Source organism: Scyliorhinus canicula, chromosome 5, assembly GCF_902713615.1.
Source record: "Scyliorhinus canicula chromosome 5, sScyCan1.1, whole genome shotgun sequence".
Taxonomy (NCBI): Eukaryota; Metazoa; Chordata; class Chondrichthyes; order Carcharhiniformes; family Scyliorhinidae; genus Scyliorhinus; species Scyliorhinus canicula.
In genome coordinates this window covers 54,543,426-54,570,042 of record NC_052150.1, presented here as the reverse complement: position 1 = coordinate 54,570,042, position 26,617 = coordinate 54,543,426, and the positions used below count along the sequence as shown (strand labels likewise).

Sequence of the window (26,617 nt, the reverse complement as noted above, 5' to 3'; positions counted from 1 at the left end):
TTCATGCCCCTTTGGGCGGTTCCTGAACTTGGCCCCAATTATTTGGACCATGTCCCAATCATTTGTATTGATTCTCTCCAATAAAGGGGTCGTTGCTTGATCACTGGGCGGGCCCTAGGTGACCGTTGGCCTGTCTTTCTTTTAGTCTCCACTGGCGCCGGGGAGTCTACTCTGGTACCGATTGCTTAAATGTTTCCCTTTTGTCCCCGGAGATAGCTCATTACTATGCTAATGGCTTGTAGTATCAGTTCTGTCTGGGAGCTGCAAGTTCCAATCTACAGGCAAACCTTGCACCTGCTTGTCTTCCTAGCATTGTCCAATTTTCCCTGTACTCATTGCAAGTGTCCATTTTAAAATCGGGACGTGGCCACCCCAGGTGGCTAGAGAGGGAACGTATGATGCCTTTAACTTGTCAGGAATGTGAAGGTGAATTCGGCACTCCTGATAGGAAACCATAGAAGGAAACATACATCCCAGTACTGCAGCATTGACCTTCTGAGCTATACGCTGTTCAGGTATATTTCCATACTTGGAGTGCAGTGACATGCTGTAATCACATGCCCTCTATTTTTTTTTCCGAGTGCGCAGATGATTTATTTAAGTACACAGGCCTTTTAAAAAGAAATTCTGCATGGCAGTGCACATGCAGTAACTTAAAACACTGACAGTGTGTGTGTGTGGCCTGTACATGTTCTTTCAGGTTGCTGTTCAGCAGCCCAGCTTACAGGGAGCATTACCTGTAATTATTCTCCTCCAGACATCTTCCCATAAAAATGTGGATGTCCATTAGCCATATTTCAGTGTTCTCTTTCGCCAACGAAGAAAGCGCCTCTCTCTTGTTAACAAAAAGCTTTAAAGTCCATTTAAGTTTACAGTGTCGCTGAAGTTACATCTGACGTAGATGTAAGAGAGAAATTATGTGTGACCCAGGCCAGCGTATATACCAGTTAGCCAGAACCAGTTTCTAAGAAACTGGCTAGATTTAATTCTGGCTACCAACCTCGCCATTTCTTTACTCATACCTGTTCGTTCAGCTTCCAAATAAAAACCGATGGGAGATTTCGAATTTGAAACCTGGATCAAGGTTTGCAAACGTGGCAATTAGCAGGGCAAATGAATGACTACAGACTTCATAATGACAAGGCACAAATTCACACAATGTCTGGAGGCAGGAAAGAATGGTCAGACTTCTGGGAAAAACACAAGAGGGCGTATAATTATTCCAGTCATCAATCGAAGGGTTGTTGCTAAGCTGCACTCCTCAACAAGTTGGGACATTCCAGAAAAAGTGAACGTTGTGGTCTGGTGCACATCATCTGGATTTTACTCTTGTTAACACATTATTTAAAATTAACTGTTAATAAAATGAAAAAAAGTGTGGTTAAATAGTGGTATGCTAACACACATTAACAGTGACTGCTTTCTGAGAGTAATTTGAATTTGCCTCATGAAGAGGATAATAATTTTTATTAGTGTCACAAGTAAGCTTACATTAACACTGCAATGAAGTTACTGTGAAAATCCCCTAGTCGCCACACTCCAGTGCCTGTTGGGGTACACAGAGGGAGAATTCAGAATGTCCAATTCACACAACAGCATATTTTTCAGACACTGGGAGAAAGTGCAGTCTCCACACGGGCAGCGACCCAAGCCGTAATCGAACCCGGGTCCCTGGTGCTGTGAAGCAACAGTGCTAACCACCGTGCTACCGTGCCACGCTTCCTGATATGCTAACGTGACATGGTGCAACATTAATATAAATATTGTTACAGATTTAAAGTGATTTTCAGGAATTGTTCACATCATTTAGGAATATGTTCACATATTCTGTTGATATATATAGAAGTCATTTTTAAAATTTCCTGTCACATACTTAAGCCCCCGGAAGATTTGTGGTATGATTTTGGTTTTGACTTCCTGTTTGTAACAAGTTACCAGAATTCATGGGTGGTGTCAGAAAACGAAAACATTTACAGTAATATAAAGTGAGTTGAAAAATGCCAGTTTTTGACATTCCTAGACCACCTCAACTGCTGTATCAAAGTTCAAGAAATTAGCCGTACACATGCATGAAGTGGCCCAAGCTGCCCAAAAGGTATTGTTTACCAGACATGGTTTAATGAGCAAATCGCCTTATTTCTTCTGTTGTTCGTATCACTGTGTAGCCTTCAAATCACTGTGACTCCCACAGAGATCTTTCTGTATGTCCTTGCCTTTATTCTGATGAGATAGCCACAGCCAGAACAAAATGTACAGATAAAAACGACACCAAATAGCAAATAATTGTGATTACAAAAAACTGTGGGTGAAATCATGAACCCTCCCCTGTGGCAGGTATGGTGGCTGGGTCAGGGGGGCGGAGGAGGAGGTGGGGGCAGAGGCGGAGGGTGGATAGGGAGGAGGAGGGGGCGGGGACAGGGGAGGAAGAGGTGTGGACGGAGGGGTGACGCTTCATCAGGCGGGTGGCTGGTGAGTGGGGATGCCTCTATCTTCCCGCCTACACACCATGTAAGTTTGCTTAATTAATGCTCACTGGTATTAATCCTGTGGCAGGAGGGGCGCTCTCAGTGCAGGAAGTGTGGCAGGCAAACCAGTCTGGAGTTACATGGTGGGGTCCTGCAGAGGATCCCTGCATTCAGTGCCTGATCAAGACCCCCAACATTGGAAAGCTGTTGACATCCTTCCTGGTGGCATGTCATTAAATATAGCTTTGGCCTCTGTTCAGCCAGATATCTTGGCAGATAGGTCTTTGACTCCAGGGTCCTTGATCCTGCTGTCCAGGCAAGTGCCTGAGTGGCACTACTTTCTCAAAGCCATGAAGTTTGGCTCTCGCTGACTCTGCAGCTGGTGCGCAAGACCCTGATCGCCCCATTAAATGTTGCCCCATGGGTAAAGAAGTTCATCCTGGTTGGTTTTTTTGGATCTATTAATGACTCTTTTATTTTTGTCTCTAGTTTTTTCCTCCCACAAATGGTAGTATCTTCTCTCTATATATCTACCGTTCGATCACTCTCCCCTCAGCCTCTTCTAATGAAACAAGGCTCCACCTGTTCAGCCTTTCCCAGTAGCTGTCACCTCTCAGTTCTGCTATCTTCATTGTCAATCATTTTTACACAATTTCCAGAGCATCTATATTCTTAAACCGTGCCACTTAAATCTACCTGAATAGACGAAAAAGGAGCACAGAACTGCAGATGCTGGCAATCCAAAACACAGTCTGAAAATCAGATTCAGGCGACACACCTGAAACATTACCTGGCCTTTTCTCTACACATGTGCTGACTGCAGTTTGGAATGCTTTCAGCATTTTCTGTTTTTGTTTCAGACAAAGCAGGCCTTGGTTCAACAAAGGGCAACATTTCTAATGATTCAGGTGTTCCCTCAGTACAGCACTGAGGTCTTAGCCTAGGTTATCCTGCTCTTTATAATAGTCCAGAGCCAATAAATACTTACTTACAGTTGGATCGAACTGAGCTAACAAAATAAAAACAGAAAATGCCGGAAACATAGAACATACAGTGAAGAAGGAGGCCATTCGGCCCATCGAGTTTGCACCGACCCACTTAAGCCCTCACTTCCCCCCTATCCCTGTAACTCAATAACCCCTGCTAAACATTTTGGTCACTATGGGCAATTTATCATGGCCAATCCACCTAACCTGCACGTCTTTGGACTGTGGGAGGAAACCGGAGCACCCGGAGGAAACCCCGCAGACATGGGGAGAACCTGAGACTCCGCAGACAGTGACCCAGCGGGGACTCGAACCTGGGACCCTGGCGCTGTGAAGCCACAGTGCTAGCCACTTGTGCTGCCCACAAACATTGAGCAAACGTGCAGCATCTGTGCAAGGAGAGTCAAAAGTGTTTAACATTTCAGTTTAATGGCCCTTCATCACAACCAATGCTCCAACACAAGCATCTGAAGTGGGGTGGGGGGGGGGGGGAGTCTAAGAATGGGCATGCCCCCTGTGTCCTAAAGTAGGACCTGTTCTGCTAACATTGGTGTAAAAGAAAAACAGACACCAGAAGACTCCCTTGTCTTGGTGGATGGGTAGGGGGAGGGTAAAAACAAAAGCCACACTTTCTGGCTGCCCACCTGTGTCCATGTCTGGTCGTTTTGTCAAGTCTCTGGGGCATCCATTGTTCATAATTACCTGAAAATGAGGAGGAGGGTCGGAATGCCTCTGCATGCCTCATTATAACATGTACTTTAGGTCTGTGTTTAATATGGGCATAGACCCAGTTACATCCACTGGAAAACCTCTGGAAATGTCATAATCAGGGCACTGGATGCAGAGTCCTGACAACCAGTTTCTGTCCAGTGTTTGCTCTTCCCCGTGCGAGGAAAAGCCCATTCTCCAAGCGCAGTATATTTATCACTTTTTTCAAGATTCTGTAGCAAAGGAGACATTACTAAAAACTTATAACATCCTGTAGCAGCTGTCTTTAAAATGCATAGCCCCTGGCCTGAGTTAGAATGAACAAGTGGAGTCCTGTGAATCATTTGCTGCAGGCTGCATATTGATATTCCTGTTTTACCACAGCCACACTTTTGGCACGGGTTTCCACAGAATCTGTCCCTGGCAGCCATGTCATAACAAGTTTGTGTTTTTAAGAGCTCTGCACCTCAGTCATGGGTGCTGCTGTTTAAACCTAACATCTGGCACGGCAGAGTGTGCATGGATTAAAACAGTGCTGGCTTTCAACATACTCCTTCCAAATTACTAAACAGATGAGCTCAGGCTGATCCACGTAGGTGGTGCTTACATCAACAATATTCTTGCCACCCTCTCAGTCTTTGATAAATTTTCCCAGCTCTGTCGCAGTTTTTTCTACACATCGTGGCAAAACAAAAGCTGGGTAAGCATATGAGGCAGAAGGGAAAAGAGGGTAGATTTGGAAAAGAATGGTGGCAGGATGCTCAATTGGAGCATAAACGCTAGCATGGATTAGCTGGATTAAATGGCCTGTGTGCCTCTGCCGTACATCTTCTGTAATCCTATGTAAAACATAATGGCCAGAGTTCTGTTTTAGTCTTTTGTTTAAACCAAGGACCGCTCTCAAACACCCTTGGAATTTAGTCTGAAATGTTTGTTTCATGAGGGAGGACAACAAAGATCTTGCTTTCATTTGCAACCCAATTTTTGCCTCTGATTAAGATGGGTCCTGAAACATTGATGGCCATAAAACATCAAGGGTATTTGTGGAGAATGCCATCATGATTGGACCATGAGCAGGTTGTTAACTGTCGTGCACAGGAAGCCCTGGGTCCATGGTGCTGATTCCTCGACTGAGGGTAGAATAAGGCCAGTCAGAGTTTGTACATCGTATTACAAACTCTGACCAGAGAAAACCAGTTACCAATCTTGCCCACCAGGGTCCCTCCTATTTTTTTAAAGTCATGACCAATTTATCAGTGTCCAAAACACATGTGCATTTTGGGCATGAGCATCTGTCATGCTGAACTAGTTATCATCTCACCTGTTTTAGACCCATAAAATGGGCACAATTCCCAGAGAATCACAGAATAATACAGTGCAGAAGAGGCCCTTTGGCCTATCAAGTCTCTACTGATGCATGAAAAGCACCTGACCTGCCCACCTAATCTCATTTGCCAGCATTTGGTCCATAGCCTTGAATGTTTTGACGTGCCAAGTGCACATCCAGGTACTTTTTAACGGATGTGAAGCAATTCTCCTCTAACCCTCTCCCAGGCAGTGCACTCGAGACTGTCACCATCCTCCGGGTAAAAAAGATTTTCCACAGCCCCCCCCCCCCATAAACCCCCTGTCCCTCACCTTGAACTTGTGACCCCGCGTAACAGACCCTTCAACTCAGAGGAGCAGCTGCTCCCTATTGACCCTGTCCATAGCCTCATAATTCTGGTATGTTTAGACCTATCAATTCCTAGTGTGGAACTTAAATCAGCCACCTTCTGACTTGAGGTGAGGTTGTTACCAAACAAGTCAAACTGCCATATCACTAATGCAGAATGAATTTTTCAGAAGTGTTTTTCAAATGATTTTTTAATTCACCATAAAGCTGACAATTGGTGACAGGAGCAGGCACAGTATGACTGGCTGTTGGATTGGCTCTGCAAGAGGATGGATAGGAATGTCGAGTTTGGGTCTTTTCTTTTGGCAGGTTGAAAATTGAGTTGCTGCTGACACCAGATTACAAAGGAAGACTGCTGTCCCACCATTGTCTTTTAAAGGATACTCCATGCTGAAAAAGACGGATATTTGGTGAAGTGCTGAATTTCAGCTTGGCAATAGGGCCTGGGATTCCCATTTTAGCTTTTTTTTTCCCCCTTCGAGAAGCACCTGCTTCAGTCTTTAATTGGTGTAACCATAAGCTGAGGTGAAAGGTCAATAGATCTGTGGTGATCTGATTCTTGTTTATGGCCCTTGTCCCCGTGTCCTTCAGAAGTGCACAAAGAATCGAAGGGCGGAGAAAACTGATTTGTTTCAACAACCCACTTGGATTCTATTCTCATATTTTCTTTCCCTTTTCCCACGTCTGGTTGTTGTGCTTTCAAATGCCAGGTGGTTAACATACCCGCTTTGCAGAGTGACTCGTTTTTTTTTTCTTTTCTTGTATGTTCATTGCTTTTTTGACCTTCCAACTGTTTTTAGCACAATGCGGAATAGTTATTATTCTTCCCTAATTATACTTCACATGTGAATTGAAATAGAGACCAACAGTAAACATTAGGGTACATTAAATCTTCTGGCTGTTTCTCCTATTTAGTGAACCAAAAAATGCTTTGTAAACACAGGATAGAAGTTCTTCTAAATATTTATTCAGTTGATTGGTTTAAAAAATAGTGCTGGTTTTCAAAGGCATTACTTATTAATAACAGATTCATTATTATAATCTTTAATTCATTTCCCCTTGAAGATCACTTTCTTGCGAGTGGCTTGTCTGTAAGCTGACCGTAATCCCTTGGTTTTAACTGGAAAAAAATAGAAATTTAGCCAAACCAAAGCAGTGTAAAATCATCTGGGCACCACCTTTTAAAAGGAAGCTGCCCCATCTGCTGAATCAATATTAACTTTCCTGGGAAGGAGATGGCTGTTGGCGGTTCCACCCCTTCATGTCAGTTTTCACACGCAGATTGGTAGCTTTCGTTGAAATGACATCTCTTTCTATGGGCCTCAGCTTTTCGTTCTGTCCATGCATCACTTTCTTCCCATTGATCTGTCATGGGCTCTTTCATACTTTATTTACGTCTCAACATGGTTGGCCCTGCCTGCTCTGGAATTTAAAAAATAAAAATACTTTTATGAGATGATCTTTAAATACCAGTGCCTTTGTGCATAGTATGATTTTCCACTTTTCCTGCTATCTCAGAAGGACTTTTAAACATTTTTTTCATATATTCAATCTATTCTTTCCTTCTTTTTGCACTGGGAATAGCTGAGAGGCTGGCTAAGAGGATTTGTGGGTCCCCATCTGTTTCATGCAGATGGCACCAATGAATAAGAAAACAATTTAGTGTGGAGTGAAACGCTCCCCCAAACAGATGGTCTGTGCTATGTGTCATTGCTAAATGGGTTAGCAGAATTTCAGTCATTTACTTGGAAGCTGAATGCCACCACACCCATGTTTTGTCCAAGGAAAAATGTGTGGCTACCCTGTCAGTTGAAAGAAGAATGATTAACATGTACTTTACTGTTACACAGGCCACAGACTGAGCAATGGACTGGGGCACAGGGCACTGACTGGGTAATGGACTGGGGCCAAGGGCACCGACTGGGTAATGGACTGGGGCACAAGACACAGACTGGTCGATAGGCTGGGGCACAGGGCACAGACTGGGCGGTGGACTGGGCACAGACTGAGCAATGGAGTGGGGCACAGGGCGCACGGGGATGGACTGGGGGTACATTCTAACCAATAAACTGGGGCACAGACTGGGCGATGGACTGGGGCACAGGACACACACTGAGGGATGGACTGGAGCACAGTGTAATCAATAAACTGGGACACTGAGCACCGGCACAGACTGAGCTAAATATTCTAATGTATTAATAGTCATGATAGATTGAGGTTTTATTTGTCAATTTGGAAGAACTTTCTTCTGTGACCACATGATACCTAAAACGAGGTTGTGACTGCAATATTTATTATGGATTAAGCCCTCAAAGCCAGACGATGATGGAAATTAATTTTGTTTCATCAGCTTGGATTGGATTCAGAGGGTGATATACTAATCCACTGTACTACCCACTCTCCTAAGTAATTACCATAAAACTGCTACGCCCTTATTGGAGCTGCAAATAAATGGAACTATTTCAAAGAAACAGTATGATGCAAAATTGGGAGGGCTGCTTACTGGGAGCACAAACCTTCACTCCTAATGTGCAATGGTCTATATGCTGGCAAAAGTGGATGATTTACTTTCTTAGCTCACTGTTCATCCTTACCCTGTTCGATGAGCTGCACCACATTCCCACACTCCCCGCAATTCATGCTTAACTATCTGTTCTGTCAGATTTGTGATTTAAGGATGGCTGAGGAGCTGTCTGGGAGTTATCTTTTTCTTTATAACTGTGTCAAAAACACTGGTCCATTGTACCAACAAGCTTCAGATTAGGATCATTATATCCCCGAGGGTCCGTGACAACTTCTGTTGCAACTTGTCTTTGCTTTGAAGATGTGGCATCTTTGTCATTGGCTGCCAAACTCTGTACTTTAATTGAAAGAAATCAGATGGATCTTTTTTTCTATATTAGTCTTTCCAAAAATTTGCGAGCATCGCAAGTCAAAGTAAACCCTTCCGTTCAGAGAAAATTGTTCCTTTTCACATGCAGGTCTCTCATTGGCATCATTAAAAATCCAGCTGTAACCTTGGATAAGTTGGCAACAGAAGAATCGGTGATAAACATTATTGACTGAACTCTGACTCCATACTGTAATGGAGGTAAATGTGCAGAAGTGGTCTAACAGATCAGTAGTAAAGGGTTGGATTCCTTTATTGCGACTGAAGTTCAAATTCTAGTCTCGTGAAACTTGAACCCAGTTAACCCAATTGGTGAGATGACCTAAACTTAATGGAGATAATTTCTGGCTAGCTGCTCAAATTTTATCACTGCAGATTTGGAGACTGCATCAGCCCAGATTATAGTTAGTTTGAAGAGAAATTAGTACAAGTACTGTAGAAAAAAGTTATTTGAGAGTTTATTAGTCATTTACAGTTTGTTGGCTTTTGTTTTCTTCAGGTTGTGACTCCTGTCAGGTGTGGACAGGGCTACATTTATGACTCTCCATCAAGGCAGCAACAAAGGGTTTATGACATCCCGCCAGTTCGCCATCAGGGGGTATGTATTCTCGCAGAGAAACAGGCCTTTCAGCCCAATTAGTCCGCACTGGGTTTCATACTCCTAATGACTCTCCTCCTATTCTATCTACCTCATCTCAACCTTTCAGTATTTCTTTCTATTCGCTTGTTTCTCAAGTATCATTTAGTTTTCTTTTGAAAGCATCTACTTTCTTGTGGCAGAGTTTCACATTCAAGCCACTCTCGGGTGAAATAAAATTCTCCTCAGTTTTCCTCTTGGATTTATGAGTAGTTATCTTGAATTTATAGCCCCTAATTTTTAGATTCTCTCATGTGTGGAAATATTCTACCTCATTTAAATAATCTCCATCGGATCGTCTCCATTGAAAAATGCCTCAATCTTTCCCCAAAGCTGTAATGTCTCTGATCTGGTACCGACCTGGTAAGTTTGTTTACATTTTATAAAATATTTCTATGTCCTTTATATAGTATGGAGACGATAGTGCACTATTGAGAATGTGCACTGTACTCAAGTAGGCCCGACTAGGATCCCATACAAGTTTGCGACTTTAGAATTCTACACAACTAAAAATTAATCCCCAATGTTGTGTTAAGTGTGTTTTAAGTGCTTTTCTGCCCTGCATTGCTACATTTAATAATTTCCCCCATCTGTGCCCCTTGCTCCCTTTGCTCTTCTACTCCATTCAGTTTCTTATTATTTATGGCGGAAGTGATTTTGATCTAGTGGCATTGAAGAAATGGCGATACAGTTCCAAGTCAGAATGGTGTGTGGCTTGGAAGGGAACTTGCACGTGGTGGTGTTCCCATGTGTCTGCTGCCCTTGTCCTTCTAGGTGGTAGAGGTAGTAGGTTTAGAAGGTGTTGTTGAAGGAGCCTTGGTGAACGCCTGCATTGCATCTTGTAGATGGTGCACATTCCATTACACCCCTGACGTGTGCTTTATATTTGGTGGACAGGCTTTGGGGAGTCAGGAGGTGAATTACTCACCACAGGATTCTTAGCATCTGACCTGCTCATGTAGTCATGTTATTTATATGGCTCGCCAAGTTCTGTTTCAGGTCAATGATGATACTCAGAATGCTGATAGGCGGGAATTAAGCGATGGTAATGCCATTGACTGTCAAGGAGAGATGGTTGTTTTCACTCTTATTAGAGATGGTCATTGCCTGGCACTTGTGTGCCGTGAATCTTACAACCATTTATCAGCTCAAGTCTGAATGTTGTCCATATCTTGTTGCATATGGACACAGACTGCTTCAGTAACTGAGGAGTCATGAATGATGCTGAACATTGTGCAGTCATCAGTGAACACCCCATTTCTGACTTAATGATAAGGAAGATCATTAATGAAGTGTGAATATGCCTAGGATACTACTCTGAGAAACTCCTGTAGCAATATCTGGGACTGAGATCATGACTCCTACAACAACCACCATCTTCTTTTGTGCTAGGCATGACCAGCTGTGTCAATTCAAAATATAGGGATAGATTTAATAAATTTATCCCAGACCATTCTGAGCCAATCTACTTTTCCCTCATAATAATAATCTATTATTGTCACAAGTAGGTTTACATTAACACTGCAATGAAGTTACTGTGAAAAGCCCCTAGTCGCCACATTCTGGCGCCTGTTTGGGTACACGGAAGGAGAATTCAGAATGTCCAAATTACCTAACAGCACGTCTTTCGGGGTATTTAATGACCAAATAATTAGCAAGAACGTCAATCAGCCAACCACTGCACCTAATACTCTGATGAACTCTTCCAGCTTGTGAATATCTGTCCCAGGAACTCAAACTGATGATGCATAATCAAACATTGAGTGAAAAGAAAATACTTGCATCTAAATAGCAGCTTTCCCATCCTCAGGATAACCCCAAATGTTTAAAACCTTTTCTTTAAAATTGTGGTCACTGTTGTAACATTTAACTGTTGGTTCCACTCCCATCATTTATTCACAATTTCAAAAGCTCCTCTGGATGCAGTAACCCAGTTAAAATTGGCAACTATAAAAGACAGAAAGCTTACAACAATGGTTGCAAAATCTATTTATTTATTTTTTTTTACATTTTTTATTCGCCTCCATTTTCATATTTTCTCCCAAATTACACCCACCAACAATAAACAATAATCAGTAACAAATATGTCAATCCCCATATCAATAACAACGATCCCATCCTCCCACCAAACTCCAAACATTAGACCACATGTTCAGATAAACAAATGGCAAAAAGGAATTGGGTATCACCCATAGTCGCCATTAACACACACAGCCCCCTTCCCCCCAACCCTCCCACCCACCCGACCCAACTAATGTTCGATGTTATCCAGTTCTTGAAAGTGCATAATGAATAATGCCCATGAAGTGTAGAACCTCTCCATCCTTCCCCTCAGTTCAAACTTAACCTTCTCAAGAGTCAAGAATTCCAACAGGTCTCCACGCCAGGGCATAGGGTAGAGAGGCTGCTCTCCAACCTATCAGAATCTTGGGCGATCAACGAGGCGAAGGCTACAACATCTGCCTCCGCACCCGTTTCCAACCCTGGCTGGTCTGACACCCCGAATATGGCCTCCCAGGGGCCCGGGTCCAGTTTCACATGCACCACTTTAGAAATTACCCTAAAAACCTCCTTCCAGTAAACCTCTAGATTTGGACAGGACCAAAACATATGAACGTGATTAGCGCCCCCTCCCCCCCGCACAATATTCACACACATCTCCTACTCCTTCAAAGAATCAGCTCATCCTCGTGAGGTGTGCTCTGTATACCACCTTCAGCTGTATCAGCCCCACGAGGTGGAGGCATTCACTCTCCGGAGCACCTCACACCAGAACCCCTCCTCCATATCCTCTCCCAACTCTAAAATCTATTTATTTTATGGGTGTGACAATGTAGCGCAGAATGCTAGCCGTGGAGCAATAGTTTGTGTGAAAGGGAAAAGAGCATTGGTCAGCTTCACAAGGAATTGGGAGCAGGAGTAAGCTTTTCATCCTCATACAGCCTGCACTACCACTCAATTAGACCATGGCTGATCCTCGCTCTCAATGCCATTTTCCTGCCCTATCCCTATATCCCTTGATGACATTAGTATCCAGAAGCCTATTGATTTCTGTCTTGGAAACGCTAAATGATTGAGCTTTTGCAGCCCTCTGGGTAGAGAATTCCATAGATTCACCATGCTCTGAGTGAAGAAATCCCACTTCATTGTGGTAATGGCCGGCCTCTTGTTCTGAGACTGTGTCCTCTGGTTCTAAACTCAGCAGAGGTTCTAGACTCATCCACCATATCACACTTAGTAAGAATTTTGTAAGTGTCAATGAGATCACCTCATCCTTCGAAACTCTAGAGAATACAGGCCCAGTTTCTTCAAACTGTTCCCATAAGACAATCCCACCATTGCAGGAATTAGCCTGGTGCTGCTCTGTTGTATTCCCTCTAGGGTAAGTATATCATTCCTTGGATAAAGAGTCCAAAATCATACACACTACTCCAAGTGCGGCTTCACCAAGGCTCGAAACAAGTGCACCAAGGCATATTTACTCCTTTCATCCAATCTTCTTGGGTTGAAGGCCAAAATATCATTTGCCTTCCTACTTGATTGCTCCACTTGCATTCTTTTTTTAAATTAAAAAAAAATAAATTTAGAGTACCCAATTCAATTTTTCCAATTAAGGGACAATTTAGCTTGGCCAGTCCACCTGCCCTGCACATCTTTGGGTTGTGGGAGCGGAACCCACCCAAGCACAGGGAGAATGTGCAAACTCTGCATTCTAACTTTTAGTGATTCATGAACAAAGACACCCAGGTGAGAAACAAATTCTCCTCATCTCTGTCTTAAATGAGGGACACTGTGTCCCCTCATTCTAAACTCTGCCACAAGGGGAAACGTCCTCCCAGCATCCAGTCTGTCAAGTCCCCTCAGGACTGTATATGTTTCAATAAGATCACCTCTCACTCTTCTTAACTCCAGTGGATACAGGCCCGAACTGTTCAGCCCTTCCTCATAGGAAAATCCCTTCATCCCAGGGCTCAGTCGAGTGAACTTTCTACACAACATCGTGGGCCAAAGGGCCTGTTCTGTGCTGTATTTTCTATGTTCTACGTTCTATGAGCTGCTTCTAATGCAATGATATCCTTTCTGAAGAAAGGAGACCAAAATTGTACATAGTACTCCAGATGCGATCTTACTAAGGCACTGTCCCTGTACAGTTGTAGCACCAGGTCCCTACATTTATGCTCTATTCCCTTGCAATAAATGCCAACTTTCCATTTGCCTTCCAAATGACTCGTTGTACCTGCATTTAATGATGCATGCACCAGGACTCCCACGTTCCTCTGTACCTGAAAGTCCTGCAGTCTCTCTGGGCACAATCTACCCGACTGGCAACCAGAGTCCCACAATGAGCGCGTTTAGCCAGATGTTTTTTGGCGCCATGTGCCGAGAAACCCCACGCTTTTGAACGGGACTCTATTCCCATTCAGATATATTTGGGGCCTCAGTGGGGAACTCTCCAATGAAGCTGCATTTAATCCCATTTTCTGCATGGAGAAGCTCCACTCGTCAGAACTCCTCAGTGCAGAAGGAGATCGGGGCACCATTTATAAATGGTGTCCTGATCTCGTGATCCCCAGAAGCCGCCTGCCACCCTCCCCCAAAGCCTGAACTCTCCCCTGAGAGGGCCAGATCCCCGTCCTGGAGAAAAATGCCAGGCTGGCACCCAGAGTACTGTGAGGGTGGCAGTAGCAAGGTGCCTAAGTGACACCAACAGTACCACCCTGTGCAACGGCAAGAACCAGGAGGCCTTCAATCCCCTTGGAGACCCCCACAGGTGCCATTCCGCCTGGTCCTCGTTTGTGGAGACCACCACTAAACGATACCAATGCCTTGGGTAGATGTGGGAGTTTATATTAGAGTGATCCTCCCACAATAGATGGAATTCATAGTGCAGCGTCTCGTGAGATCCCATTAGATCTCGCAAGGCATGGCGAGCTGGGTAGATCCCGGAAGAGGGATTTACCAGCCGAGTCGCATGGCGGCCCACTGCCTTTGAGGTGCAACACAGCCGGCACGGTAGCACAAGTGCCAGGGTCCCAGGTTTGATTCCCCGCTGGGTCACTGTCTGTGCAAAGTCTGCACGTTCTCCTCGTGTCTGCGTGGGTTTCCTCCGGGCGCTCCGGTTTCCTCCCACAGTCCAAAGACGTGCAGGTTAGGTGGATTGGCCATATTAAATTCTCCTTAGTGTCCAAAAACAGTTAGGAGGGGTTATTAGGTTATGGGGATAGAGTGGAAGTGAGGGCTTAAGTGGGTCGGTGCAGACTCGATGGGCCGAATGGCCTCCTTCTGCACTGTATGTTCTATAATCTATAAATATCACTCCCTCTCTATTTAAATAATTTGCTGCTTCTCCAGTCTTCCTGCCAAAGTGGACAAGTTCACATTACCCACATTATACTCCATCTGTCAATTTTTTTGGCCATTCTCTTTACCCATCTAAATCCCTCTGAAGACTCTTATCCTCTTGAAAAGTTACTTTCCTACTAATCTTTGTAATTCTTTGTAATCTTTGCAAATTTAAATACCATACGTTTGGTCCCCTCATTCAAAACAGTGATATTGACTGTAAATAGTCGAGGTCCCAGCACTGATTGCTGCTGTGACACTGCACTGGTTACAATTTACCGACCAGAAAATAACCCATTTAGCCTTACTCTCTGCTTCCTATGAAAGAAGCAGGGTAATAGAAAGCAAAATCAAAGAAAAACGGTAGGGAAAAGATTTTAAAATCTGTTACCCTTTATGTGAACCACAAGCTGTTTCTTATATTGACCAGATGACCACACAACCAGTATGTTCGCTCAAAAACACAGTTTATTAATAACACAAGACTTATATCTCTATGCAATAATACACGCGGCTCTGTACTAAACTACACGTAATAACTAAGATGACCTTTACTTAACTTCGAGTGATCGGCACTGTGCGAGATAAGGCCTTTATCCGGGTCCACGTGGTCGGTTGGAAGTTGTTGGGTTCGTCTCAGCTGGGCTCATCCTTCAGGAATGGTCACGGGTCCTTGAACTTGGCTGTTCTGCTACAGTTGGCCATGCACAGGCCAGTCCCAAAAGAGACAATCTCTAGTGCGCAGGGCTTTTTATCCTTCAACTCTTTCGCACCCTTTTGGGCGGTCCCTACTCCAGGTCCAATGGATCGATAGGGTTTCAATCACCCTCATCGATCTTAGCCAATTAGGGGACGGATACTTCGATGACTGAGCGGGTCCTAGCTATCATTGTCCCGGGCACGTTGGCCCTTCCAAATAAGGGGGGTGGCACCAGTTAGTCTGCTATCGTTGATGGTCCTTAATGCAAATGCTATTGTCTTGGGGAAAATGGTAATTGATTCTCAATGGATGCAAGTTTCAGGCAAGTCTAGTTTCTTTACATGATACACAGAGGCTGTGTACCTGTCTGTGTCCCAAATTGACCACAATTCCCATGGTCCTTTGCAGGTGGCCATTTTACATGGCTACAAATCCTAGCCACTTCAAATCAATTAATATTTGAATCGCGTTTGGCATATGTTCTGACCAACCCCAATTTGCCTTTAACAGCTGTATGATATCCCTCCTGGAATGCTAAAAGGAGCCATGCATCAGGCACAACTGGACGAATTCAAAGCCAAAGGATTGTATGATATCCCATCTTCTTTGGGGAAGGAGAAGCATAGTGTAAGTATTTGCTGCACATCACATATAGAAAACATGACTGTTTTTAAAACTGACGGCTTTTTTGTTAATTAAGGGTTTGAAATACACTGCTGCCCAGAGTCCATTGACCCTTAATGTGCTGCACTGGATCCCCGATTGTGGAAAAATTAATAATGTTTGTATTCCTTTAAATATGCCTTTCTTTTCACAAACAGTCACTGTTTTGACAAGTTTGCTCATTGCCTGTACTGCGGGTTGAGGGCGATTACACTGAGAGGATGGATCAGAAGCTCACATTTATTCAATAAGGATTGGCTTCTCAGTTCAACCAAAAAAAGAACGCAATTCACCCAAATGGGAGCAAAGTCTCATCGCGAGCGTGTTTAGCCATGTGTTTCCTGGCACTTTCAGTGCTGAGAAACACGTGGCTACTCAACGCGACTCATGTTGTGCAAGTGGCCTCAGCTGGAAACGCGTGGCCAAGGCCACACATAGCCCCATTTTGTGCACTGGCGGAACTCCCCAGTGTCGCAAAAGATCGTGACGCCATTTTGAAATGGTGTCCTGATCTCCGAGCCCCCGACGCTCACCCGAGGTCTCCGAGGCAAAGGAGATGAATCCCAAAGCTTCAGGTAACTCGGGAATCTGCACTTACTGTCTAACTCTAATATGCAGATTTGCCAAAAAGTGGTCCCGCCCACAATGGGTGGGATTCATAGCGTGGCAATGTTAGACGCTTAGCTCCTGTTGTATAAAGAGTCAAAGGTACTGCATCCCATTGTCCGTAAGGAATTTTGCCGGTGGGCCCATTTCTGTCCCTATCCATTTTTCCACGATTTGATCCAGATTTACTCTCTTTTCGTTACTTTGTACAATCGTTGATGGACTAAATCTGGTTGCTAAATCTACAAAATGCAAAATAAATATATTATTGGCTTTATCCCAGATCTTAAGGTCCATGGCCACAATGTCATTAAAATCTCTGGCCAAAGGTAGAGTTGGTGTCATGCTGGTGTCTTCTGTACTTCCTGCAGACTTCACAGCGATCACTAACCTGTTCTATCAGTTTAGTATAGTCGTCATCCCTTACCCCTGCATCCTTTAATAAATTTTTCAGCCTCCGAGGAGACGGATGCGCAAATTGCCTATGCAGTTTTAATACAACAAGCTTTTTATCAGCTAAAGTCCCATTTTCAACTGCCATTAACACATCCTTAACAGCTGGAAATATTCAGTAGTGGAATACAATAGTGTCCCTAAATTGTAAGTCCACCGTCTTTCCAAAAACTGTCTCCTTATCCTGTTCTATATCCAGTTTCATGTGTGCTTTCTTCATCGACGGTCTGCTCAGAAGCAAAGGTATCTCACTTGATACAACATCCGTGCTAATGAAATGATTCACTCCAGTAATATTGCAAGGGATCACCACTCTTTTCAGCGACTTCAGAGTATTATCATCCCCAAACCTGAAACTTGTGGAACTTTCAAATTCCTTAACCTTGTTACGATTTTCAGCATTCAAGGAGTCCAGGTGACATTTTAACCAGTCAAGTCCACACACAGTAGATGTGCAGCCACTGTTCAATACAGCACAATTGAAGGATTCTGCAACCAACACCCTCATTACCGGATTAAAACTGCTTGTTAATAGGACAATGCCTTCTTTCTGGTCACTATCTTTTTCCTCTTCTGACTCTTCCATTTCGTGTGTGGCTTCAAACACTATTATAACGTGTTGTGCAGTTGAAAGCATAATGGTATTGAGAGTCACATCGAAAACATCGATTTATCATACCCCATGCATTTCTGGGGTTTGTCTTCCTATTGTTGGTTCTAACTGAGTTTCTGTCTTCATAATTTCCGGGTCCCGAACTCCTTCTATAGTCTTGGAACCTGTTTGTAGCCGTCCTGTTTGTAGTGTATCTTCCATATTCTGCTTTATTGCAGACTGACCTATTTGGGTCATCAGAGCAATCGGAATCAAATGTTGCCCCAGAAACTTTTTTTAAAGCTTCTGTCATCTGATCGAATAAGGTATCCTTATCCTATTCAAGGGCAGCATGGTAGCATTGTGGATAGCACAATTGCTTCACAGCTCCAGGGTCCCAGGTTCGATTCCCGGCTGGGTCACTGTCTGTGCGGAGTCTGCACGTCCTCCCCTTGTGTGCGTGGGTTTCCTCCGGGTGCTCCGGTTTCCTCCCACTGTCCAAGGATGTGTGGGTTAGGTGGATTGGCCATGAAAAATTGCCCTGAGTGTCCAAAATTGCCCTTAGTGTTGGGTGGGGTTACTGGGTTATGGGGATAGGGTGGAGGTGTTGACCTTGGGTAGGGTGCTCTTACCAAGAGCCGGTGCAGACTCGATGGGCCGAATGGCCTCCTTCTTCACTGTAAATTCTATGATTAACTGAACTGTCAAAGCCAGGAGCCTATCTATGTTGCTCACTCTAGCACAGTCAAGTAATTTAAAGGCCAGCACAGACTGTGGAAATTCCAGGTTGTGTTTCTGCAGCCTTTTGTATAGTCTGCCGAATTCCATTATATAGTCTTCCATGGATAAATCCTCTATTTTCCAGAACCTATCAAAATCCGACCATGTTTATCCTCAGTTCAGCCATAAATCTTTTTTCTTCATCTCACTCAATCCTTGGTTTGGTCTGGAAAAGTTATATCTTTCAACCCTTCACATTTGCACAGCAACCATCCTCTGCAACCATTTGTTTAGATGCTGTTGTATAAAGAGTCAAAGGTGCTGCTCCTGTTACAAACACCTTTATTCCACTTTAACAGACCCTGCACAAAACTATCTTCACATCACCTGACACAAAGGCCATCTGAAGTCCCTTTACATAATCAGTGTCAATTATTGGATACTTAACATAAATTAGACAACTAATTGGAATGTCTCATTACTTAACATGCAATGTCATAGAATCATTGCATTTAGAGTGCGGAAGGAGCCCATTCAGCCCATCGATTCTGCACTGACCCTTGGAAAGAGCACCCTACTTAACCCCACAGCTCCACCCTAACCCCATAACCTCACCCAACCTTTTTGGACACTAAGACCAATCCACCTAACCTGCACATCTTTGGACTATGGGAGGAAACCGGAGCACCCGGAGGAAACCCACGCAGAGAAGCGGAGAATGTGCAAACTCAGCACAGGCAGTGACCCAAGCCGGGAATTGAACCTGGGATCGTGGAGCTGTGAAGCAACTGTGCTAACCACTGTGCCGCCCACGATTCACGTTGGACCTCGTGAGGTGTTGCGAGCCAAGTGGATCTGGGAGCAGGGTGGATAGTGCCCTGAATGTCAATAATGGTGTTAAAAAGTAATGGTGTTAAAAAGTATTCGAAAGCTCTGTATCAAAAATTAGTGTCTAATTATTTTTACAATTTATTTGTAGGTTTATGATATTCCACCCACTTCTTTCAAGGAAGCAGTTGGCAGTTATGACAGAGAAGCTACTTATGACTTCCCACCACCAATGAGACACTTCATAGATCCATTTATAAGTCAAAAATCTGAAGGGTTATATGACATCCCTCCAACCACTGTAAAGCCACTTTTAAAACTGAACTTGGCTCATCCAGGAGGTGGGATCAGTTCTCTGAAACAGTCTATTTATGATGTCCCACCAACAGTGGTTAACTCGGAGTTGGTTTCAAAAAAACAGAGCATTTATGATATTCCACCAACCCACCAACAGTCTCCACAAAAAGACATCTACGATATTCCTCGAGGCTTTCAAAACTTTGACCGAGCGACACCAGCAGTGGAGAATGCAATATATGATGTTCCACCACAGGTTTCACAAGATTTGAAGGTGGCACAGGATATGACTGATGGAATGAACCGTTTGTCCTTCTCTAGCACAGGTAGTACCCGGAGTAACATGTCTACATCTTCGACCACATCGAAGGAGTCTTCTATTTCAGCCTCACCACTGCCAGAGAAGAAGTTACTGCTTGATCTAGACTCTGCCTTTGAGAAACTGACTCAACTGCAGCAGAGCGTGGATACATCCATAAAGGAGCTTGTAGCTTTTATCATTCCTAACTGGAGATCTTATGAGGTAATGGAAAAAAACCTCAATGGAATACATGCCAATGTTGACAAAGTAATGCATTCCTTACTGGGCTTCCTTGGATTTGCCCAAGGAGCTGTCGCCAATGCATCAGGTTTATCAGATATCAGTCTTCACAACAAACTCAGAAAGCAGCTACAGCGTTTGGATGACTCTTACCAGATTTTAGTCCATACCAGCCAGGCACTGGATAACAATCACTGGTCCTTGAACATCTTGGTGGTTAACAGGTCTCATAATAAATGTGATGACTTAGACCGTTTTGTCATGGTGACAAAGACTATACCAGATGATGTTAAGCAGTTAGCATCTTCTATCAGCACACATGCAGAACTTATATTCAAACAAGGTGTTGGAATTACAAACCTTGAGACTGTCCATGAAATAAACCAGGGGACTGTTGGCGACATCATTACTACAAACTGTAATCAGCTCCATTCACATGGAGATAAGACACTGATTCAGATAAAGCCTCTGCATAGCCCACCACAGTTGGACCATCAGGATCATATTAAAGGCAAAGAAACCATAGATAAAAGTTGGATGGAAGACTATGATTATGTCCATTTGCAGGTTTGTATTAGTTCTGCCCTTTTGAATTGAATTATCGCCCCTAGCAACATCCACCCCACAGATGGAGCACTAGCTCAGACAGTGTCTAGGTATGACCCTCTTCCCCCCCTTGCCTCCCCTCCCCAATCTATCACACCCGAACCCCTCTGGCAGGTACACACTGTGGGAGACATGTCTTGATTCACATGAATGGATTATGTAATGGGAGAGGGGGCAGTTTATGAGGTGTAGAGGGTCGAAAATCAGATGTAAACATAGTTAAGGGCCTCACGGTAGCATGGTGGTTAGCATCAATGCTTCACAGCTCCAGGGTCCCAGGTTCGATTCCCGGCTGGGTCACTGTCTGTGTGGAGTCTGCACGTCCTCCCCGTGTGTGCGTGGGTTTCCTCCGGGTGCTCCGGTTTCCTCCCACAGTCCAAAGATGTGCGGGTTAGGTGGATTGGCCATGCTAAATTGCCCATAGTGTAAGGTTAATGGGGGGATTGTTGAGTTACGGGTTACGTGGGTTTAAGTAGGGTGATCATTGCTCGGCACAACATCGAGGGCCGAAGGGCCTGTTCTGTGCTGTACTGTTCTATGTTCTATGTCTAATGGGAGTCCAAGGTTGAATGTCGGGATTCTCATTCCTCATTGGTGGGGGGTGGGGACAATCGCAGTGGGAAACCCTGCCACTATACATCGCGTTTTAGGCCTCTCACAAGATTCTCTGCTCCTGCCCGCAGAAAACGGGAGCATTAAATTCACCCCCAGATCTCATCTTGAAAGGAGGGGGCTCTGGGGTAATCTAATTTGAGTGCTGGAAAATGAAAGGTTTTGTTAGTTTTAATATGGTGCATACTGAATCTTTCCACTTGTAGGGAAGAACTATCTACAGGCCTTCAAATTAAGGTGGTAGCTAAGAAATCCACTGGCGTATTAAGAATAAATGTATTAACCCAAAGTGTAAGTTGATCAGAGTGGCAGAAGGTGGGAATTGGTATTGCACAGGCTGGGGCCACTGCTTTTTACAACTTATTCACTGTTGGATTTTGGAATCGAAACTCCCTACCACAAGGTGAGGTCGAAGCAGATAGTGTAGATACACTTAAGGGGAAGCTAGGTGTCTGGCCTAATATCTCATGTAATCCTATGCATTTTCCCTTCCTCATGTTTAAGTTAAGAAATGTATGAAAAGCATTTGGAATTACAATCTTGTAGCTTTTTGTAATTATCCAAATGCAAAAATCTTTCTACTCTGATGAAAGCACTTGGTCATGCACATTTTTCAGCGTTGTTATTTTAAGTTACATTGCCCATTTAATGCTTTTAGTGGTTGGCTTGACCTGTAAAGAAATGCGAATAGTATTTTCCCTTCTCAACTGAAATATAAGGGACACTTCTGTAATCTGGCACTCCTCATGAGGGTGTATTCAAAATCATGAATGCAAAGACTGCGAATCTCCAACTGCCGAATCGCAGAGTGTGTAATTTTTGAAAATAACTCGGTCATGTCGGTTGACTTTGTGTTTTTAAACATTTAAGGGGAAAGATGAATTCGAGAAGCAACAAAAAGAACTCCTGGAAAAAGAAAACATTGTCAAACAGAACAAAGTGCAGCTGGAGCAACATCAAGTATGTTTTGTTGTGTGTGCATATTTTGTCAGTTAGTGGCCTGAAAGACTTGATTACGTCAACAAGAAGTTTGACTCCCTTCGAACATTCTTCAAATAGTTATGTGAAGGTTTAATCATATTGATTAACCACGACTGCCATTCAACATGTATTTACTTTAAATGCATATTGACTGACAAGATACTAGCATGAATATATCAAATATTGATGTGGTAATGTAAGACAGCAAAATGTGTAAAAAGTTAATTTTTCATAGTCTCTTGGTTCTACATTAACACAAGTGAGACTCTCTCAAGTAATTTTGGAAAGGATTCTCTTCTCCAGATGAAATTTGACTCATTTCTTCTCCAGATGAAATCCTCACTCATTTCCAACCTACCAATACAAAGTGAGGTGCAAATGTTAGTTGAAAATGGGAATCTCACTTGCATTGCCGAGCTGTAATCAAGTTTTACCATCACAGGGCCATAAATCTTTCTACTCTGATGGAGGCATTTAGCAGTAAACATTTTTCAGCATTGCCTTTGGAATTTCTATTGTCCTTTTAATGCTTTCAGTGGCTGGCTTGACATGCACAAAAATGTCATGAATATTTTCCCTTCTCAACTGAAATATAAGAGACAGTTCTATGATCTGGCATGAATATTAATTTTAATAGAATTAAAAAATATTTTGTCATTTTTAACACGTTGGTATTTTTCCTTGTCCTCTCTTTTTCTTTTACGTTAAAAGCATGTCAACATTGATTCGGTAGAAGTGATTATATCTAATTGTGGTCACTAATATCCAGCTGGAAGTTGCACTCTAGTTTTGATGTGAGGACACATCTGGAGGGAAATCTCAGTTTTTGGTTTGGGAGGAGAGTAAAACAAATTAATTTTTGCTGTACTTAGGTGAACAGTTTTCACTTGTGGAATTTGGAAATTGCAAACGTTGGGAGCAGGAAAATTCTGTTCAAATTGGTTTTAATTGATTTTTAAGGAAATGATTTACTTTTCTATTTTTTCCAGTTAAACCAGTTCCAAGAGCTGGAGAAAGAAGTCGCAAAGCCAGTGGAAAACGACCTCTCAAACTGGAAAGCACCGCAGCACATTCCTCAAAAGAGCAGCAGTCTCAGTTCTCAAGATAAGCAGCTTCTCTTCTTCTACTCTGAACAGTGTGAGACTCATTTCGTAACACTTCTGAACGCCATTGATGCCTTCTTCAATTCTATCAGCGGCGGACAGCCACCCAGAATCTTTGTGGCTCACAGTAAATTCATTATCCTCAGCGCCCACAAACTTGTATTTATAGGGGACACATTATCAAGACAAGCTATGGCCCAGGATGTTCGGAATAAAGTATTAAACTACAGTAATCTGCTTTGTGAACTTCTTAAAAGCATTGTCATGGCAACCAAGACAGCTGCCTTACAATATCCCAGCATAGCAGCAGTGCAGGAGATGGTGGACAAGGTCACGGAACTCTCCTATCACTCTCATCAGTTTAAAGTCCTGCTACTGCAACTGGCATCTTTATGAAGAGACATTATTGTTAAATTCTGAATGACAAAGGCAATTCCTAAAAGAAACAATATATTGTATTATAAGGACATGCTCTTGAATGCTCTGTTTTTATGTAGTGTTTTTTTATATCACTGTATTTTTGCTATATTTTTCATGCTCAATGCTTCATTGAAACAATTTTCATTCTTCAGATGCTATGATGCTCGAGTTTCTAGATTTGAATGTTCTCTAAACTACACAGCTCACTTAGTATAATCACACAAACCCATTGTTAACTATTTAACCCTGCACTGTGAAGTACCTTTTGTATCATGTGCTTTTTTTAGCAACTTTACATTTCGGTAGCAGTCAAACTCAAAGTTGTGGCTTTGTTTATAACTGTACATATTTATTGGAGCATTAAAATGTATAAACGCGGGTGGCACAGTGGTTAGCCATGGTGCCGAGGTCCCAGTTTCGATCCCGGCTCTGCGTCACTGTCCGTGTGGAGTTTGCACATTCTCCCCGTGTTTGCATGGGGTTTCACCCTCACAACCCAAAGATGTGCAGGATAGGTGGATTGGCCACGCTAAATTGCCCCTGAATTGGAAAAAATAAATTGGGTACTTTAAATTTATTTTTTTTAAATGGATGAACGCAGAAAAAAAAGTCATTGCTGAAAGGGATTTTCTCCAGCTGAGTGAGGCAGTGATTTTAACGGAGTTAGTTCATCTGAAGATGGTTTTGCCTCTCCTGTACTTTAGAAATGACTGTGTTGTGGCCATTCATTAAACTAAGAACAATGTACAGGACTGATGTCACAATCCTTTGCTCCAGAGGGGAGCTGAATTCACAGAGAGCAAAATGAAGACACTGATTGTTTTATGCAGCACAAAATGTATTGAAAGAAAATCATGGCTGCCTGTCACAGGCTCCCTGTGAGAGCAACTCCCCACTGGCAATCATCAATTATATTTCTAATTTACCGTCTACGCTGTCATCAGAGGAATATATTGGAAATGTGGTAGTCTTGCTCACACTTTTACTATCATTGGACGAGCAAAAGTACAAATTTGAGAACTACATTGACGTTGAGATGCAATGATAAATCCCAATCCTTCTGCATAATATCATGAAACCGATAGGTCATTTCCTACCATATCTTTGAATTTTAGTTTTTAACCTGTACTGTATGTTTTTTTTCCCCCTGTTTTAACCATCCTTGCCATATTCCCTTATTTATTCTGTCCCAACATTGTCAGATCAAACTATATTCACTACATAGAACACTCTACAAATATCTGTGCTAATTATCAAGTGAGTGCCGATTCTGGATGTTGAACAGGAGTCAGTGAGTACAGTTTAACACAGGGCAGTTCAAAAATGCTGGCTCATGCACCTGCAAAGCGTAGATGACGCGCATCTAATTTATGCTGATATTTCTTATTTGTTGGTTTGTCCTATTTGAATGTTGTCGCCAGCAATTTGGAAAGTGCAGTTCTTAAATTTTTTTTTGCCTTATTGATGATTAAATCCTGTATCAGAACATATGGATTTTTAGGACTAAAATTTGCGATATTTGCAAGCTAAATGAATCATATTGTTGGACATTTATATGACCCACATGACCAAGATTGGACACCCCTACTTTCATACACTAGATTAAGATTCCATGATGGAACTCTACAAGGATTACCACCAGCTGGCTCCATTTGATAATGTGAATAGCAATGGTCTTGTACCCACCAAATCAGCCTTCCCCAACTGATTGCACACTTTCTTATTTGTCATATTAATTCTCAGGATGTGGACTGTCATTTTTTTCCCCATCCAGAGTTATCCTTGAGAAGGTGGTGGTAAATTGCCTTCTTGAACCGTTGGTCTGTGCGGTACTTCCACAGCCCTATTGGGTAGTTCCAGGATGTTGTAAAGTGATACAACTGATAGCTGATATAATCGATTTGTTATGAAATGTGCCACGTTGTTACATTAAGGTGCATATTGTAATGATCAGGAAATTTGTCTGTAGCTGACTACATACAGAAATCAAAAACCATGTCAAAATCCAAGTAGTGCCATTGATCACTATCATTAAGTTTAGAGAATTTTGAATTATTCACTGCAGATTTCATTGCTTTATGAATGAAAACATGGTTTCATTCATATTAATGTCTTCCACTTGTGTGGTCATATGACGACTGAAATCTATAAGGCGAATGTGCAGTAAGAAAGTAAAAGTTCAGACTCTCTTGTAACCTGTGTCTAACATTGCCGGAACTGGAAATGTACTTTAATTAAACTTTTCTGAATGTTACATAGTTCATTCAGTCACATTATTCTGTAAAAATAAAAAATTTCAATATATCTGCTGAAAAAATTAAACGTTTTTGATAAGGTTTTAGAAAATGTTTGTTTTATTTTTCACAACTTACTGAGTCACTAAAATGGAAGCTATACCTGACCAAAACTATTCTACCTCCCAAGTTTTATTTTAATTTAACTGAATAGAATGTGGTAAGTAATCGAGTACCCACTGGCACTGCTACCTCCAACACATACATGAAAATATCAATTGCGCACTGTTGCTGCTCCGAAGTTCCCTGCTGGTGAGGTGAAGCTGCCCCTAATGGATGCACTTGAGAACCCATCCATGGCCTGGTACTTTTTGTATGTTGCTTACTAGATATGAGGGAAATAGGCAATAATCTGATGTTTGGCCATTTGAGAGACATAGCCACACTCAGATTACACTGGCTCGGGGAGTGCAGCTAGCATACGTTAATGCCCTCCGGAAGGGGAGAAGCACTAATCTGTCAATAAGGCGGCACATGATATCCAGTACCTTATTGGT

The 26,617-nt window shown here is 42.8% G+C and overlaps 1 protein-coding gene across 1 annotated transcript in view; it reads left to right on the top strand.

Moving 5' to 3' along the window:
- The window catches only part of nedd9 (neural precursor cell expressed, developmentally down-regulated 9), a 75,422-nt gene extending 49,255 nt beyond the window's left edge, over nt 1-26,167 (top strand). Inside the window, exons 3-7 of the mRNA XM_038797098.1 lie at nt 9,224-9,322; nt 15,915-16,031; nt 19,418-20,671; nt 22,193-22,282; nt 23,293-26,167. Of these exons, the coding sequence (XP_038653026.1) occupies nt 9,224-9,322; nt 15,915-16,031; nt 19,418-20,671; nt 22,193-22,282; nt 23,293-23,802 (2,070 nt within the window). The 3' untranslated portion in view covers nt 23,803-26,167. The remainder of the gene's footprint in view (nt 1-9,223; nt 9,323-15,914; nt 16,032-19,417; nt 20,672-22,192; nt 22,283-23,292) is intronic.
- Nucleotides 26,168-26,617: the final 450 nt, after the last annotated feature.